Source organism: Camelus dromedarius, chromosome 16 (assembly GCF_036321535.1).
Source record: "Camelus dromedarius isolate mCamDro1 chromosome 16, mCamDro1.pat, whole genome shotgun sequence".
Taxonomy (NCBI): Eukaryota; Metazoa; Chordata; class Mammalia; order Artiodactyla; family Camelidae; genus Camelus; species Camelus dromedarius.
The window spans coordinates 56,039,042-56,055,126 of NC_087451.1; the positions used below are offsets into that span (position 1 = coordinate 56,039,042).

Sequence of the window (16,085 nt, forward strand, 5' to 3'; positions counted from 1 at the left end):
GAGGGGGGAGCGGAAGCAGAGGGGGTGGGGGAGCGGCTGGCTTTGAATATCCTGTTGACCCCAGTTTCCTCTGCCCCCAGCTTGTGTCCTCTTCCCTCCCTCCTCATCAGCCTTAACTCCTTCCTAACTTGGGGGAGATGGGACCAGGCTGCCCAGGGTCCAGGGCTGTAGAACCAGGCTGACGCCTACTTGACCCACCAAGGGTAGCCACGTCCACATACAAGTCTGATGGTTTATTATTTGATCTTTCTGGTTTTGAAGGTGGGGTCCTGGGCAAGGAGACGGGACTGATGGGGGTGCTGGAGGCTTCTTTGACAGCCTCATTCTCCCAGTCTGGCTGGGAAGTCCCAGCTTTCCTGAGACTGCGTCCCTGCCCTGGAGTTTGAATCCTGACAGCAGTGGTGAGGTTGGGAGAGGCTCTTGCGAGAGATCAGGAGGCAGGGTGGGCACCCAGTTAAGAATGGTGACCTGGCTCTGTAACCACCCTTCTCTTCTCTCTCTAGCCATTGAGACCCAGAGCAGCAGTTCCGAAGAGATAGTGCCCAGCCCTCCCTCACCACCACCCCTTCCCCGCATCTACAAGCCTTGCTTTGTCTGTCAAGACAAATCCTCAGGCTACCACTATGGGGTCAGCGCCTGTGAGGGCTGCAAGGTGAGTTGAACAGGGTCATTGGGAAGGACAGTCTTGAGTAGATAAATGGGATGTTCCCACTGCTGTGTCCTGGGACTGTGCCTCGGGTGGTGAGGGCGGGATGTCCCTGAAGCTGCTCCTCTTGCTTCTATGCAGAAAGTGGCAGGAGCCTTGGAGGAGAGGGAGCCTTAGCAGAACCTCCTTCCTCATAGATGAGCAGGAGTCCCCATACCAGAGGTCCCCCTCCGGCCTGAGCTCTCCTCCCCGTCTCCATCCTCCAGCTGGCAGGGTGTGCACCGGCTCTGCTGCCGCTGCCCGGGTTGCCATGGTGAGCTGGCTGCTGCCTGGCTCTTGGCTGGGGACCCAGGAGGCCTGCCCCCGGTGGCCCTGCCTGAACCTCACCATGGCAGTCTGGCAGGAGGCATTTAGGAGCAGGCGCCTTGCCTCAGCCTCTCCTTCAGGTGCCCAGACTGCGGGCTCCCCCGTGTCTGGCTGCATTTCCACATACCCAGGTTAGGCTCCATGTGCAGACGTGCTGCTGCCTTCCCAGTAGCTGCGGGCATGGCCGCTCCTCCTCTCCCCTCGTACCTATTTCTTCCCTTAGAGATCGGGCCTCTGGAGCTGCACAGCCTTGGGACTTGGGGCCCCAGGCTGCCCCTCAGTGTGTAGCGGCTATCTCCAGGTGTGGGCCAAAGGTCAAGGGCAAAGTGCAAGGCCTTGGACTGTATGTGTCTGGCTGTCCTGCGTGCTTGTTCCCGGTCTGTCTCTCTGGTTAGCCTGTGTGTGCAGCCCGGAGCTGCCCGGTCTACCTGTGATCAGTCAGTTTGTGCACATGTGTCAGGCAGCCTTGCTCCTGAACCTGTGTCTCCACCTCTCTGGCCAGCCCGTGTGTGTGTGTCTCTCTCTGTGGCCTCTTTCTGCTTGCCTTCTCTCTTTCCAGAGTCAGGGGCTCTTCCTAGGCTCTTGAGTCCAGGGCTGTGGATCTTAGAGCTCTGCCTGTCTCCCATGTGGCCCCATCTCCCTTTTCCTGATTCACCAGCAGCCCCAAGGTCTTCTATTCTGGGAGGGAGGAAGCTGAGTCTGTGGGTGTGGGTTGGGGGGAAGACTTTTGCCCACCCCAGTGTTGAGGCATGTACTGGGAGTCTTCTGGGGGTATCCTTGTAGGTGGACCAGTCTCCCCACCTTATCTGGCCTGCTTTGGTAAGTGATGGCCAAAGGTTTGGGGGCAGCAGCCACCTGCCTGCCCCCATCCCTACTGCACTGCTACCACTGTGAGTGTGGCTGACCCAACTCCCTGCCCCTCCATCCCCAGGGCTTCTTCCGCCGCAGCATCCAGAAGAACATGGTGTACACGTGTCACCGGGACAAGAACTGCATCATCAACAAGGTGACCCGGAACCGCTGCCAGTACTGCCGGCTGCAGAAATGCTTCGAAGTGGGCATGTCCAAGGAGTGTGAGTGCCGCAGGGCCGGGGCCAGTCCATGCACTAGGCAGGGCGCAAGCATCTGGTCCCTAAAGCCAGGGGAGCAGGGGTGTGTGGATGTGAACACGTGTGCCCGCTGTGTGGTGTGTAAGCTGGTGATAGAGTACAGTCCCTGTGTGCTGCAAGGACCTGTCTGTCTCATCAGCTGTGTGTCCATGTGCGGCTAGCCCTTCCTGTTTGTGTGTGGCAGGCTGTGGGTGCTCCCAGCAGGCTTGCATCCAGGCCCTGGGTGGCTTTGGGGTGGGGCTCAGAGACATCCCTGAGCCCTTCCAGATTGTGTATCTTAGGACAAGGGTGCTGCTGCTTGGTATTTGTGTGGCAAGGGTTGGGGCTTCAGGCAGAGGAATCTGAGAGCCATTGTCTGGTGAAGACTGGGACCTGGAGTTGGAAGAGAGAATTGGGACTTCTCAGATCCCAGAGGAACGGGGGTTTCCAGTTCGGGCTCAGCTGAGGCCTGGTGGAGGGAGAGAGGGAGGGCTGGACAGGGAGACCCTCTTGTGTTGAATCATGGGTGTTGCCGTGGTGACCGGTGATTGATGATGTCAGAGATAAATGACGCTGACAGACGCCTCCTTGTCTGCGTGGCCGTTGCCATGGAGCCTGAGCCTTGGGGGATGGGGTAAGGGAGGGCGCTGTAGGACCCTCTAGCCCTTTGTGGGCAGGGCAGTGGAAGAAGGAAGTGGGGAGGGGACATGGAGGGGGACACAAGGAGCCCCAGACAGGAGCAGAGGGACCTGGTAGCACCAGCCACCTCCTGCCACAGGAGTCAGGGGCTCTGTTGTCCAGAGCCCAGGAAGTGGTGGCTCCAGGCTGCAGAGTAGGTGACAACTTAGGACCCGAAGGCCTGGGACCCTTCCCTGCAGGGCCCAGCACCTCCTCCTCCCTCTGCTTCTGCCACCTTCTGTTCCCAGAGCTTTTCATCGCAGAAGGACCAGGGTGGGGACCCCCTCTCCCTCCCACCGCCAACTCCCCCTTTCCCTCCCTCCCTCCTCCTCTCTGGCTGCTCTGTGCCCTGGAGCTGAGCAGCTGCCATTTCAATAGAATTAAAGCTTCCGAATGATAAACGTCTTGTCACAGCTGCAATTTTCTCTTCCCAAATTATCCCCGCACTCTCCCTCTCCCTCTCCCTTCTCTCCCTTGTACTTTATTGAATTTGCAGAATCGACATGAGTGATCTCCAAATTATGCCAGCCCCCTCACCCCACCCGCTGCCCCCACCCTGGGCCCCCCACCCCCACCCTGCCTTCCTCCAGCGTCAGCAGCCGCCACCACTGGCCCTGTGAGTGATTGTGTGTCTGGGATAATCGGCTGGTAACGACCCCATCGCTTCTTTAAAGCCGAGTGGTGTGTGCGGCTCAGCGCCCCCGGTGATTTGTCAGCTCCCCCGGCTAATGGGCCGAGAGATTCTCCTGCCCGGGCCCCCCACTCTCAGGCTGGGGAGCCCTACTCTTCGCCTGCCCGAGAAGCTGCTCTCAGTCAGCCCCAGGGATCCCCGGGAGACCACCGCCAGGAGGGAGAGCCGGGGGCCAGTGGAGGCAGGAGTGGGTCCTTGCTGGAGGCAGAGGGGGTATGGGGCAGGGAGGCAAAGAGCACAGAGCTGGGACACTCCACACACGTGCTGTGCTTTCAGCCCTGGACCCCGGCACCCTGGAGTGTGGGCTGGAGTAGAGGTGTCGGGGTGCGGGCTCCATTCTGGCGAGCTGGCCAAGGGCGCGTGTGCCGAGGTCCTGGCCCTGGGTCAGACACTGGGTGCGTGGGTCGGGTGGGCACAGAGGGATGGACTGTGTGTTGACGTCCTGCCTGCTTGAGCACTCCTGTGTGCGCCTGCACCAGGTGACCTCCGCAGCCGGCGGCTCTCTATGCGGGGGGGATGGGCTGCAGCTGGACCTCTTCCCCCACCTGCCGTCTAACCCTGGCCTCCGTGCTCCACAGCCGTGAGGAACGACCGGAACAAGAAGAAGAAGGAGGCACCCAAGCCCGAGTGCTCCGAGAGCTACACGCTGACGCCGGAGGTGGGCGAGCTCATCGAGAAGGTGCGCAAAGCGCACCAGGAGACCTTCCCCGCCCTCTGCCAGCTGGGCAAGTACACTACGGTATGGATCCCGGCCTGGGTGGGGGTGGGGGGGGACCTTTCTTCTGCCAGGCCTGCCCCTCTGCACCTCTGCCTGTGCCTCTGCATCCTCCCCTCCCTCTCTCCTCTTCCACTGCCTCCTCTCCCCAAGCTTTTAGGAAGTGAAGGTGGGTAGAGGGCAGGCCTGCGGGGACTGGTAGACCCAGGCCGAGAAGGGGGCTGCAAGGGGAAGGCCCTCACTCTCCCTCGTCCTCCCAGAACAACAGCTCAGAACAGCGTGTCTCTCTGGACATCGACCTCTGGGACAAGTTCAGTGAACTCTCCACCAAGTGCATCATTAAGACTGTGGAGTTCGCCAAGCAGCTGCCCGGCTTCACCACCCTCACCATCGCTGACCAGATCACTCTCCTCAAGGCTGCCTGCCTGGACATCCTGGTGAGGGTCTGCACCCGCCCACCTGGGCACCACCCCATGTGCTTGGAGGATGTCCTGCTACTCAAATAAGCACCTTTCTAAACATTCACCTGGAATCGACCTGGCCAAATGCCCACCCACCCAGACAATGGCACTTCCCTTCCCCCGTGTGTCCCCCTGTCCACTTAGCCACTCAGCACTCACATGTGCACTGGTTCACCCATTCACCTGTACACGCCTCCATCCACCCTCAGCCCATCTTTCCATCGAACTTTCCATCCAGCCGCTCATCTTCCCATCTGTTCAGCCTAATAAAGATTCACCTGGGACCCTGTGTGGCCAGGCCTTGAACTGGGTGTCAGGAACAGAGGTGAACACCCCACTGTCCTCTCTCTGGAAAATCTTCTTTTGGTGGAGGCAACAGATATGTAAACAGAGATTGCAAAATGGTGATAAGTGCTGGCTGGAGATGGGGGAGGGCTGTCCCCTCTCTGTAGGACAGAGAGCCGCACTGCTGGGCCCGAGGGAAGATGCCCCAAAAGGAGATAGCTTTTAGGGGCTTGTAGAAAGGGCATGCGAAAAGCCTGCTGATGTGGCCCCAGCTGGATTCAGGGGACTGCAGGACATCTGGTGGGCCAGAGGGTGGCCTGGACTGGAGGCAGGATCGGTGGGGGGGCTGGGATTGTCAAATCCAAGGCTGGAGGGAGGACTGTCCTCCCTGTCATCCCTGATAGTCTCAGCCCACCTGTTCCCTCCCTGCCACCTCCAAGGTAGGGAACCTGAGACATGACCAGGCTGCTCTTCCTGGTGGGGGTGGGGTGGGAGGTGGGATGCAAGAGGCAGGATTAGGGTTTGACAGAGTTGAAGATGGCACACATTTATTGAGCTCTTGTGTACCCAGTCCTGCTAACTGTAGACATAAATCCACTATGGTCTTTGCCTTCCTGGAAATTCTAGTTTCTCTTAATTCTCCGTGTGGAGGCAGGATGATCTAGGTCAGCACTGTCTAATATGGTAGCCGCTGGCCATGTGTGGCTATTTAAATTTAAATTAATTAAAATTTAATTGAGTTCAGTTCCTCAGTTGCATTAGCCACATTTCAAGTGCCCAACAGCCACACCACGTTGTGGGTTGTGACTGCTGTATTGAATGGTGTCCATCGTTGAGAAGGTTCTGGTGGACAGCACTGGACCTGGCTGCTGGCCAGGTGGTCCTGGGGGGATGCTGTGCTGGAAGTGCTGGGGGTGGGGTGTGAGTTCTTGAACTCGAGAATCCTCTGCACCCAGATCCTGCGGATCTGCACGCGGTACACGCCCGAGCAGGACACGATGACCTTCTCGGACGGGCTCACCCTGAACCGGACCCAGATGCACAACGCCGGCTTCGGCCCTCTCACAGACCTGGTCTTTGCCTTCGCCAACCAGCTGCTGCCCCTGGAGATGGATGACGCTGAGACTGGGCTGCTCAGCGCCATCTGCCTCATCTGTGGAGGTGGGCAGGGGGCCCGGGTCTAGCGGCCAGGCCCTGGGTGGTGGTGCAGCCCCAAGAGCCTCTCCTGGGGAGGAGCTTGGGGATCATCAGAGCAGAAGGGGAACTTGGCCCCTGTCAGATCCCTCACAGAGGGGCAGAGTGTGGTCTGTGGCCACATGACGAGGGAGCAGTGATGGAGACCTGAGCTCTGGGTCCCTATTTCCGGGCAGCGCTCCTTCTAGGGGGCTTACGTGTGATGGCTTGAAGGTCTGACCACCCTTGTTCAAGTCCTGGCCAACCTGTGACCCATAGCAGGTTGCTGAACTTCTCTGAGCCTGTGTTTCTGTAAAATGGGGGCAATAATGGTCTCCACCTCATAAAGTTGATGGGAGGATTAAGGAAGTAATAATAAGGCACAGTGTGCCCAGAGTAAGAGCCAGTAAATGTTGGCTGCTGTTACTATTTTATTGTTACGAGTTCTGCCATATTGTGCTGGTGTCCAGAATAATGGGCAGGATGGGAGACCCGCCTCTGCTTAAGGATGGCACTACCCGTGTTCAGTGGTCCCACCCCTGTGAACTGAGCTGTCAGGGCTGGCAAACCCTGTCCTCAGCTCCTCTTTGCTCACATTTAAGAACCTCTTATGGCCTTTCTAGCAGCACACAGACCCCCCCTCCACTGCCCTGTGTGGGGAGCCCAGGGACTAGAGACTCAGCCCGTGGCCTGGGCAGGTGTGCCCCCTGGTGGTCAAGGCTGGGAACTCGGCTGTGTTCCTTGCTTGGCCAGGGCAACTGCTCAGCTGGCATCTCTGCTTCCTCAGACCGGCAGGACCTGGAGCAGCCAGACAGAGTGGACATGCTGCAGGAGCCGCTGCTTGAGGCACTGAAGGTCTATGTGCGGAAACGGAGGCCCAGCCGCCCACACATGTTCCCCAAGATGCTAATGAAGATCACAGACCTGCGGAGCATCAGTGCTAAGGGTGAGGCTCCTATACCTGCAGGGATGCCCCATTTGTCTGCTGCAGGCAGGCCTCAATGCCTGTCCCAGGGCCAATAGGGTCAGGCCCCCAGCGTCTGAGCCCACACCCCTCGTCTTTGTGCCCAGGTCAATGCCCCACTCACCTGGACTCCCCCATGCCCAGGTGACCCCCTGCCTGTGAACCCTGTGGCAGTGTCATCTCTGCACCGTAGTTAAGGGCATGGCTCTGGAACCAGACCACGTGGGTGTGTGTCCTTGAGCAGGTTAGGCAACAGCTCTTGAGCCTCCTTTTCCCATCCTAGGAGTGGGGATAATGACGGTGTTTACTAAGTTGTTGTGAGATGTCAGTAGAATAGTCCATAGCACACAGCACACGGGAAGGGCCCAGTGTCAAACCCAGGCAGTCTGACCCCAGAGCCCGAGTTCGGAATCACTGTGCCCTGCTGCCCCCCACGTGTAGGGGCTTAAGAGAGCTGGCTCATGTCAGAGAGCTGAGCCCTGAGATCAGTGCGTGGTGGAAGCTGATACCAGTAATACTGATCCTCCTACCTCCTACCCCCTCCCTCTTGGAGCCACCCTTGCTTGCCGGGCTGGAGGACTGGGGTGGGCACACTGACCTCTGTCTGTCCTTTCCTGCAGGGGCTGAGCGGGTGATCACGCTGAAAATGGAGATCCCGGGCTCCATGCCACCTCTCATCCAGGAAATGCTGGAGAACTCAGAGGGCCTGGACACTCTGAGCGGACAAGCGGGGGGTGGGGGGCGGGATGGGGGCGGCCTGGCTCCCCCACCTGGCAGCTGCAGCCCCAGCCTCAGCCCCAGCTCCAACAGAAGCAGCCCGGCCACCCACTCCCCGTGACCGCCCACGCCCCGTGGACACAGCCCTCGCCCCATGCCCTGGCTTTTTTTTTGCCTTTCTACCAATCATGCGACCCCTGCCAGCCCTGCCCCTCACCTGTCCTCCCCTGGGGACCAGAGGGAGAAGGCGGCGACTCTTCGACTCATCGGACAGAGGCGAGGCCGGCCAAGATGGACTCCAGCTCCTGCGGCCTGGGCTGACATCGAGGGCCAGGCCGTGAACTGAGTGAGGACTTCTAGTCTTGGGTGTCAGGTCTCGGGATGGGGCCTGGGGGCCTCGTGTTCATCAAGACACCCTCCGCCCACCTCGCCACATCTTCATCACCAGCAAATGCCAGGACCTGGCTCCCCCATCCTCAGAACTTGCAAGCCATTGCCCCCCACCCCTGGTTGGGGAACCCCCCTGCCTCGGTTGGTGACAGAAGGGGTGGGCCAGGGGTGGGGGAGTCCCCCTGTACATACTCTGCCGTACCAACCCCCAGGTATTAATTCTCGCTCGTTTTGTTTTTATTTTAATTTTTTTTTGGTTTTGATTTTTTTAATAAGAATTTTCATTTTAAGCACATTTATACTGAAGGAATCTGTGCTGTGTATTGGGGGGAGCTGGATCTAGAGCTGGAGGGGGTGGTCCTAGGGGAGGGAAGCGGCTCAGAAGGGGCTCCCACTCTCTCTCTGTCCCTGTGCCCCCAGCCCTCCTCCCCAGCCTTTTCCTCCTTGGTTTTTTCTTCAAAACTGTGAAGTACTAACTTTCCAAGGCCTGCCCTCCCCTTCTCCCTCTGCCTAACCACTGGGCATGGACAGCTTCTGGGCAACCCCTAGAAGGAGGGGGGCTCACCCAAGAGATGGGGCAGGGACGAAGCCAGGGGGCCCTCAGAACACGAGTGTGTGTTTCTCAGCCCTGTGTCCTTGGCCAACCTGCCTCTCCATCAGGGGCCACATCATCTTAGCCCTCCAGTCCTCTTGTGCCCCTCCCCCATGAAGGGGCTGGCCAGGGGTTCCGAGCCCTGCCCCCCAGCCTCACAGCCACCAGCACCGCCCACAGGGCCCCCCCCCCAGACACACACACACACACACAGTGGACAGAAGGGCCGACAGACACACGTGGCCTGACTTCCTCCATTTTCCTGGCCTGCCCCCCACCCACACCCATGCCCCCTCCTTGCCCCGCAGGACGGGCCTACAGGGGGTCCCCTCCCCTCCCCCCTGCACCCCTGGACTAGGGGAGCTGGCTCTGCCCTGCCCTCCTTGTTCCAGAGCTGGGGTCTCATCCCCCCGGAGCCCGCTGGTGCACCTGTTACTGTTGGACTTTCCACTGAGATCTACTGGATAAAGAATAAAGTTATATTTATTCTACACATGCCTCAGAGCCTCCCTGCCTCGCCGCCTTATCTGGGTGTCTGGGCAGGGGGCTGGGGTCGGGGATGGGCACTGGGGTGAGCTGCCTTTGGAGCCTACCTTGCTGTGCTGGGGTCTTTGGAGACCCTATGGAAGGAAACGGGCCTGCCCTTCTGTGGGAACCCCTGGGACTGGGATCCTTCACAGCCGGTGTCAGGGAGCTGCAGTGTGGATACAGGGAGGGGGCGAGAGGGAGATACTGCCCAGGCCTTCAGAGAGTCCCCAGGCTGAGGGAGACAGCCAGCCTCGGCCCTCAGAGAGTCCCCTTGAAAAGGCAGAGGTTTGGTCTAGGGGTCACATAGTGGCAGAGAAATTCTATTTTTGGAGTGACCACAGATGACCTTCACAGCAGGACTGGCAGTTGGCATGCGGACTTGGGTCAGGGGCTCATTGCAACCTAATGAGAACTCGGGATGGGGATGGAAGCCTGAGAGGCCTGCCCATCCATCCCTCTGCCTCTAGGAAGGACTACCCTGCCCGCCCATCCACCCTTAAGGTCACTCTGTCGGCAGAAGGCACAAAGGACAAGAGGATCGAGTGTGACAGGGCTTGAGGGTCCTCAGAAACCAGTTTTGCCCACCACCCCTCGTGCTACACATCAAGGCCCAGAGAGGGCAGTGCCCTTGGCCAGGGTCACACAGCAAGTTAGTAGCAGAACAGGGACCAGTACTAAGGGCTCCCACCTCTCAGCCAGGGCTCTTTCCTGGATCCCTGAAGCCCCTAAAGAAGCATCAGAACTGATGTTTGGGACGTCTGGGGAGGTGGCAGTTGAGGCTTCCTTTGGGGATGTTTAGCAGGGCGCCCGGGGAGGAAGGGATTCCTGAGCGGGAAGGGTTCCTGCCACTGGGGTCCACCTGCCATTCTTACTTCAGCCATCAGGTGGCAGAAGCTCCTCACTTATCTAGCATTCCAGCCCAAGTTGGATCTGATCTGAGGACAGAGGCTTTCTTCCTCTAGCAAATATTTCCTAACATTTTCTTTATGAAGCAGGCAGAAAATTAACATAACATACTTACACACATGTTTTTAAAAATCACTAGTCTGTCACACTGCATTGTAAAGGAGAAACGCAGGGAAAGTACTGTGAGTCTCAGTATGTGGATCCCTGGGCACAGCCACTGGGCGGATAGGACACAGTCCTATGCTTGCTTCTATTTTTAACGAATATTTGGATTTAAAAGGAGTAAGATGGTCAGACCCTAGTCTGTACAAGAAGCCCAGGAAAGTTTAAAAAGAATTTGAGTGGATGTTGAAATAAAACCTGATCATGAATAATAAAACCATGCAAAAAAAAAAAATCCCCAAACTAAACCTTTAATGATTTATATGTAAAACTGAGTCAGGTTTTGGGCTCAGGTAATTATAAAGCGGTTGTTCACTATGTAAATGTCAGTGGGACATTCTAAAATTGTGTGTGACAATACTTTATTGTGAGGGCACACATTAGCATTCTACCCCTGCCCACCAAATGGCAACAGGGTTCCCCTCATCATGATGACTAAAGCAGTGGGATAGTAATTTTGCTGCTGGGGCCCTCTGGAGCTTGAGGTCGCCCTGGATGGTCCACAGTGCATCACCATAGAGGAGAGTTTCTCATCCACGGCACAAGTGACATTTGGGGCTGGGAATTATTTGTTGTGAGGGCCTGTCCCACACATTATAGGATGTTTAGCAGCATCCTTGGTCTCTATCCCTAGTCATACCTTCCCCCAAGCTGTGACAACAAAATATGTCTACAGACATGGCCAAATGTCCCTTGGGGGGTAAAATCACCCCTCAGCTGAGAACCACTGCTGTAGAGTCTGGTCATTGAGGACTGGCAGGTGCTTTGCACGGGCCTATGGGAGCGCAGCGCAGAGGCATTTAACCAGGTCTAGAACAGGGCTTGGAAGTCTTCCTGGAAGAGGTGTCCCCTCCCAGCTAAATCTCTAGGGGGAAGAGTTGGCCAGTGGGATTACAGAGGTAGTAAATGGTTTCCTGTGATCAGAAATCATCACGAGCTCCACGTTTTAACCACTTCGGGTTTTGGTTGGAATGGTAGAAGAGGTGAGGCAGAGGTCAGGTCAAGGCCAGTTCAGGAGCTGGACTTGATCCTGGGGGTGATGAGAGTGAAGGATTTTAAGTCAGTGAGTGACGTGTTCAGACAGGCATTGTAAGGGGCGGGAGCAGAGGCTGAGGGAGGAGTAGTCCAGGCCATCGGTGATGGTCTGGCCCTGCGCAGCCTCTGAAGGGGTGGGAAAGAGTGGGCAAAGGGAGGAAATGCTTAGGTGGTGAAACAGGAGGACCCAGTGACTGATGGGACGGAAGCTGGGCAGAGGACGGCCTATGGCAACAACGGATGGAGGTAGCCTGGGTGGATGGAGATGCCAGCCACTGAGAGGAGAGCCAAGGGAGTCAGGGTGACATCTGAGTTACTGGTGACCCTCCCCTCTCCGTCCCCCACCCAGCTCCTGCCAGCTTGCTGGCCTCCAACACTCCAGCTTATTCCTGCCTCAGGACCGTTCCTTCCAACAGGAATGCTCTTCCTGGGGACGCTTCCTGGCTAGCCCCTTCCTCCTTTCTGCTCCATGTCACTCCTCAAGGATGTCCCTCTCTAGCCCCTTACTCTTCCCACTAGCTGGTGGTACCGTCTGTATTTATTGTCTGTCTTCTCCACCAGAACATAAGCTTCAGGAAGACAGGTTTTGTTCACCACTGGAGCCCAACATATGGATCTGCTCTGTTCAATACAGCAGCCACTTGCCACCGGTGGTGGCCTAGTCTTAGAGATGTGACTGCTCCAAACTGAGATGTGCTCCAAGGGCCGAACACACACAGCCTTTAAAGACTTAGTACAAAACAAAGAAGGTAAAGTATCTGCTCAATACTTTTTAAAACGGATGGTGTGTTGAAATATTTTGGATATATTGGTTAAAGAAAATATATTCCTAAAATGAATTTCACGTTTCCTTTCCCTTTTTAAATGTGACTGACTAATGGAAAACTTAAAATTCCATAGGTGGCTCACTTCCTGTTTCTACAGAACAGATTTCGAACATGGCCTGGCATACGATCTGTGCACAAGAAACATTTGTTGAATGAATACATACGGAAAACAGCTGGACATCCACACCTGAGTTTGTATGGAAGGGTCCAGGCTGGAGACACAGAACTGAGCATCGTCAGAGAGATGGTAGCACACGCCATGGAGCCATGATGAGCCTTGGGCCTCAGGAACATCTCCGGTCCCTCATCCAGTGCAAATTTCCTAAGCACCTACTATGGGCCTGTGAGGAGGAGGGTCCACCTCTGACTTGAGCACTGGGCTGTCTGTCCAGGAAGGCATCTGTTTGCTTCCCAAGTGAGACCAAAAGGCAGGTAGGCATCAGCTGGGGGGAGGAGGGGCTGTGGAGAGGGAGGCCACTCCAGGCAAAGGAACAGCATGGTGAAACACTTGTAAGCAAAATCCGGTACTGTGCTGGTAGAAACAGAAAATTCCATCTGGTTTGCAGTGCAGAAACTTTGGGGAAGCTGGGGTGATGGGGCTGGACACCTCATGAAGGGCCAGAAGCTGGATGAGTGGGGCTTCAGAAGCCTCGTCCAGGTGCTGGACTGATCCCAAGGACAGGGGAGCCCCAAGGGCATAAGTAGGGGGGGCCATTCAGAAAGATACCTCTGGCTGCTGTGTGGAGTCCAGGCAGGCAAGCTGAGGAAGAGGAATGAGGGAAAGGAGAACAGAAAGGGAACAGCCAGAGATGTAGAAGGAAACTGGGCAGCATGGGGCCCTGGCAGCCTGCTCAGCAGGGTCTGAGGAAGCCCCAGAGATATGGTCAGATGGTGGCCCCTGGATTTTTCACTTGGGTGCTGACTCACTGGAGTGAAGGAGGAAGCAGATGGGGGTAGAGAGACAAGAAGGGGGCAGGAGGTAGCCGGGTAGACAGCTCTTCGTATTCAGGGCAGGGTGGGTGGGGTGGAGGGAGAGGGTGGTGACTGCAGGGAAATGCAGGAATAGGAGCCCGTTTTGGGAGAGATTTCTTCTGAGGTTGGAAGAGACTTAACTATGTTTATGGACTAGGATAACAGTAGCAGGGTGGGGAGGGTAAAAATAGAAAAGACCAACCCCTGCCCTCTGACCCCACTGCCCACCCCCACTCTACCTCCATGAAAGGAGGGCCCAGCCACCTGGCCCAGGCCGCAGGGCAGAGAGTGCAGTGGTGCCCGCAGGCCCTACCAGGCTGAGACCTGCCCAGGGTGCCCCTCCTGTGTGGGCTCCATCAGGAGGGGAGACCTTCCTGCGATGCCCCTGCAGGTAGGGCGGGAGCCACTGTGGTTGCTGCTGGCACTGGATCCTGGCCACCCACACAGTGCATCTCAGAGATCACACACACAGCTCACACGGGGCACACAGACGCACACACACCCCCACAGCTCACACAGGATTTACGCATGCACGCACATACACAAAGAGCTCACATAGGCTTATGTGTGAGTGGGCACACATAGCTCACACCGTCTATACGCGTCGTGTAGCGTGTGCACATACACAGACAGCCCACACAGAGGCCACGCCTCAGTCTGAACAAGCAGAGGCCCCTGGGATGCTGGTATCACAGTTGTTTCTGTCCCCAGTAAAACAGCCAGGTTACCACCTGAACCTCCCCTTGCTCTGCTCGCCTCTTGTCCACTTTCTCCCCGCCCCTCTGGCCACCTTCCTTTCTGCCTGGATCGTGGCATCAAGGACCAGCCTTGGTTCATTCGATGCCCCCAGCTCGGCTGGGAGCTCCAGGGAAGTGAGGATGCTGCCCCGCGGGTCACACCCCCCCGCGCGTTCTCTGCTGGGCAGGGGGTCCTGCGAACAGTGGGTGCGGAACCACTTCTCGTTCCGGGGTGGTGGCATCCGGCCTCTGACCTCACCCCCACGCCGAGGCGATGCTAGATGGCCAGATCCTGGCGGACGGTGGCCAGCGACGCCTTGCTGCGGCCGCTGCCGCCCTCGCTGTCTCCGGCTGGCGCCCGGTGCGCGTAGGCGGGCGGGGCGTAGGGGTCGGGGCCAGGGCGCCGGGCAGGCAGGGCGGGCGGCGGCGGCGGCGGCGGCGGCGGCGGCGGCGGCGGGAGCAGCTGCTGCGCCTCCTCGTGCGCGCGATTGCAGCGGTTGTCGCGCTCGGCCGTCTGGCTGCAGCGGCCGGCGCGCGGGCGGCCCTTCCAGAGCAGGTGGCCCAGCTCGGCCACGCTGAGCAGCGCCGAGAGCAACCCCACGGCGAAGTAAAAGACCACGAAGACGGTCTTCTCGGTGGGCCGACTCACGAAGCAGTCCACCGTGTGCGGGCACGGCGGGCCGGCGCACGCGAAGTGCGGGGCCACGCGGAAGCCGTAGAACAGCGCCTGGCCGCCCAGGAAGGCCAGCTCGGCCAGCAGGCGCAGCGCCACGCTCAGCAGGTAGCACCGGCGCGCGCGGCGACCCCCGGGGCGCCCCGGGGTCCCCGGCGCCCCCGCCCCGGCGTCCGCGTCGCCCGGCTCCTTGCTGGCCCGGTGCATGGAGTAGATGACGAAGAGCACCGGCGGCGCCGAGAGCAGCAGGATGTGGAAGAGCCAGAAGCGGTAGTGAGAGACGGGGAAGGCGCGATCGTAGCAGGTCTGGCGACAGCCCGGCTGCAACGTGTTACACACGAACTCCTCCTGCTCGTCCTCGAACACGGCGCCGCCCACCGTGGCCAGCACCAGGATTCGAAAGATCAGCATGACCACCAGCCACAGGCGGCCCACGAACGGCGACTGCAGCTGCACGGCGTCCAGCAGGGAGCCGAGGAACGCCCACTCCCCCATGGCGCTGGGGACAGACGCGGGGCGGACAGTCAGGGGCCGGGAAGGATCGGGTCCCCCAGCCCTCCGAACCCGTCGTGGTGGGGTCACTTAGACCTCCTCTAACTTTGAGGTGAGCCAGGGGGTCAGCTAGGCCTAGGTTTAGCAGGGACTTTGAGGAAATTAAGGACAGTATGGGGGGGGCGGGAGGGGTTCAGTGCTTCTCAACTGTGGTGTCCTTCTCTTTGGGGCCGATGGGCACTGGGTAGGCGCTCTACCCGGTGCTCTAGTCAGACACCTTTGGTCCTGGTTGGTTGGACCCTGTGCTCCTCCAGAGTCCCAGTTCATGGGAAAGGAACTTGGAGATCAGACCCACCAGCCCCTGACTGCATTTGTAGAAGCAGAAACCCCAGGACGCTTTCTATGGGCAAGAGTGGTACCCCAAACCCAGGACTGCCATCCAGTTTGGTACCCCTGGGAAAGCTGGAGCCAGCAAACCCAGAGGGACTCACGTCCTTTCTCCGCCCACCGCTTCTCTTGTCCTTTTTACTACTGTGAACTCCTCTCAGAATTGAAGAGTGGACACAAAGGTATCCCCACTTCCATGACTCTGTCAGGATCCTTTGTCCGAGGTGTCTCCTGCCATTTGATCCCAGTGTGGCGGAATGCTAGCCCCAGGCTTCTCCCATCTCCTCCCTGGTGTCCCTCTGCTTCCAGTTTCCCGTATCTCACGAGAGCCTCCCCAACACACACACGCAACCCCCGACAGGTCCCACAGGTCCCTGATGCTCCTAGACCCTCACCCATCCCCACTCACCCTGTTGCTGGAACTGGGATGTTAAAGCTGAGTGAAGGATCTTGGGAGACGTCTGGGACCTGTTCCTCCTGGTCCCTCTTTCATTTTCCCTTTTGGATTTGGCCAGGACGGATGACAAGACAGGATGGCTGAGAGGGGCTAGCTCTCCCCCTTCTCTTAAAGGGACAGGGTGACTCTATTGGCTGGCTCCA

General features: G+C 58.2%; 2 protein-coding genes across 9 annotated transcripts in view; one reads left to right on the forward strand and one right to left on the reverse strand.

The window, feature by feature from the left end:
• RARA (retinoic acid receptor alpha) overlaps positions 1-9,257 on the forward strand; it is a 34,738-nt gene extending 25,481 nt beyond the window's left edge. For 5 of the 8 annotated variants that reach the window (XM_010991790.3, XM_064496058.1, XM_064496057.1 and 2 more), the window contains 7 exons: positions 504-652; positions 1,944-2,085; positions 4,048-4,208; positions 4,445-4,621; positions 5,887-6,091; positions 6,891-7,049; positions 7,688-9,257. In XM_010991790.3, the coding sequence (XP_010990092.1) occupies positions 504-652; positions 1,944-2,085; positions 4,048-4,208; positions 4,445-4,621; positions 5,887-6,091; positions 6,891-7,049; positions 7,688-7,905 (1,211 nt within the window). In that variant the 3' untranslated portion in view covers positions 7,906-9,257. Of the gene's footprint in view, positions 1-261; positions 402-503; positions 653-1,943; positions 2,086-4,047; positions 4,209-4,444; positions 4,622-5,886; positions 6,092-6,890; positions 7,050-7,687 lie in introns of all 8 variants that reach the window. The other 3 variants (XM_064496060.1, XM_064496056.1, XM_031468153.2) reach the window with 1 other exon arrangement.
• Positions 9,258-13,252: 3,995 nt separating this feature from the next.
• Positions 13,253-16,085, reverse strand: GJD3 (gap junction protein delta 3). Its single transcript, XM_031468146.2, has 2 exons — positions 15,895-16,085; positions 13,253-15,105 (listed from the first exon to the last, which is right to left on the reverse strand). Exon 2 carries the CDS (start codon positions 15,099-15,101, stop codon positions 14,211-14,213), a length of 891 nt encoding a protein of 296 aa, XP_031324006.2. The 5' UTR covers positions 15,102-15,105; positions 15,895-16,085; the 3' UTR covers positions 13,253-14,210.

What these genes read in the sequence shown, in the direction of transcription:
- GJD3 (XM_031468146.2), bottom strand. Translation starts at nt 15,101, where the DNA reads ATGGGGGAGTGGGCGTTCCTCGGCTCCCTGCTGGACGCCGTGCAGCTG.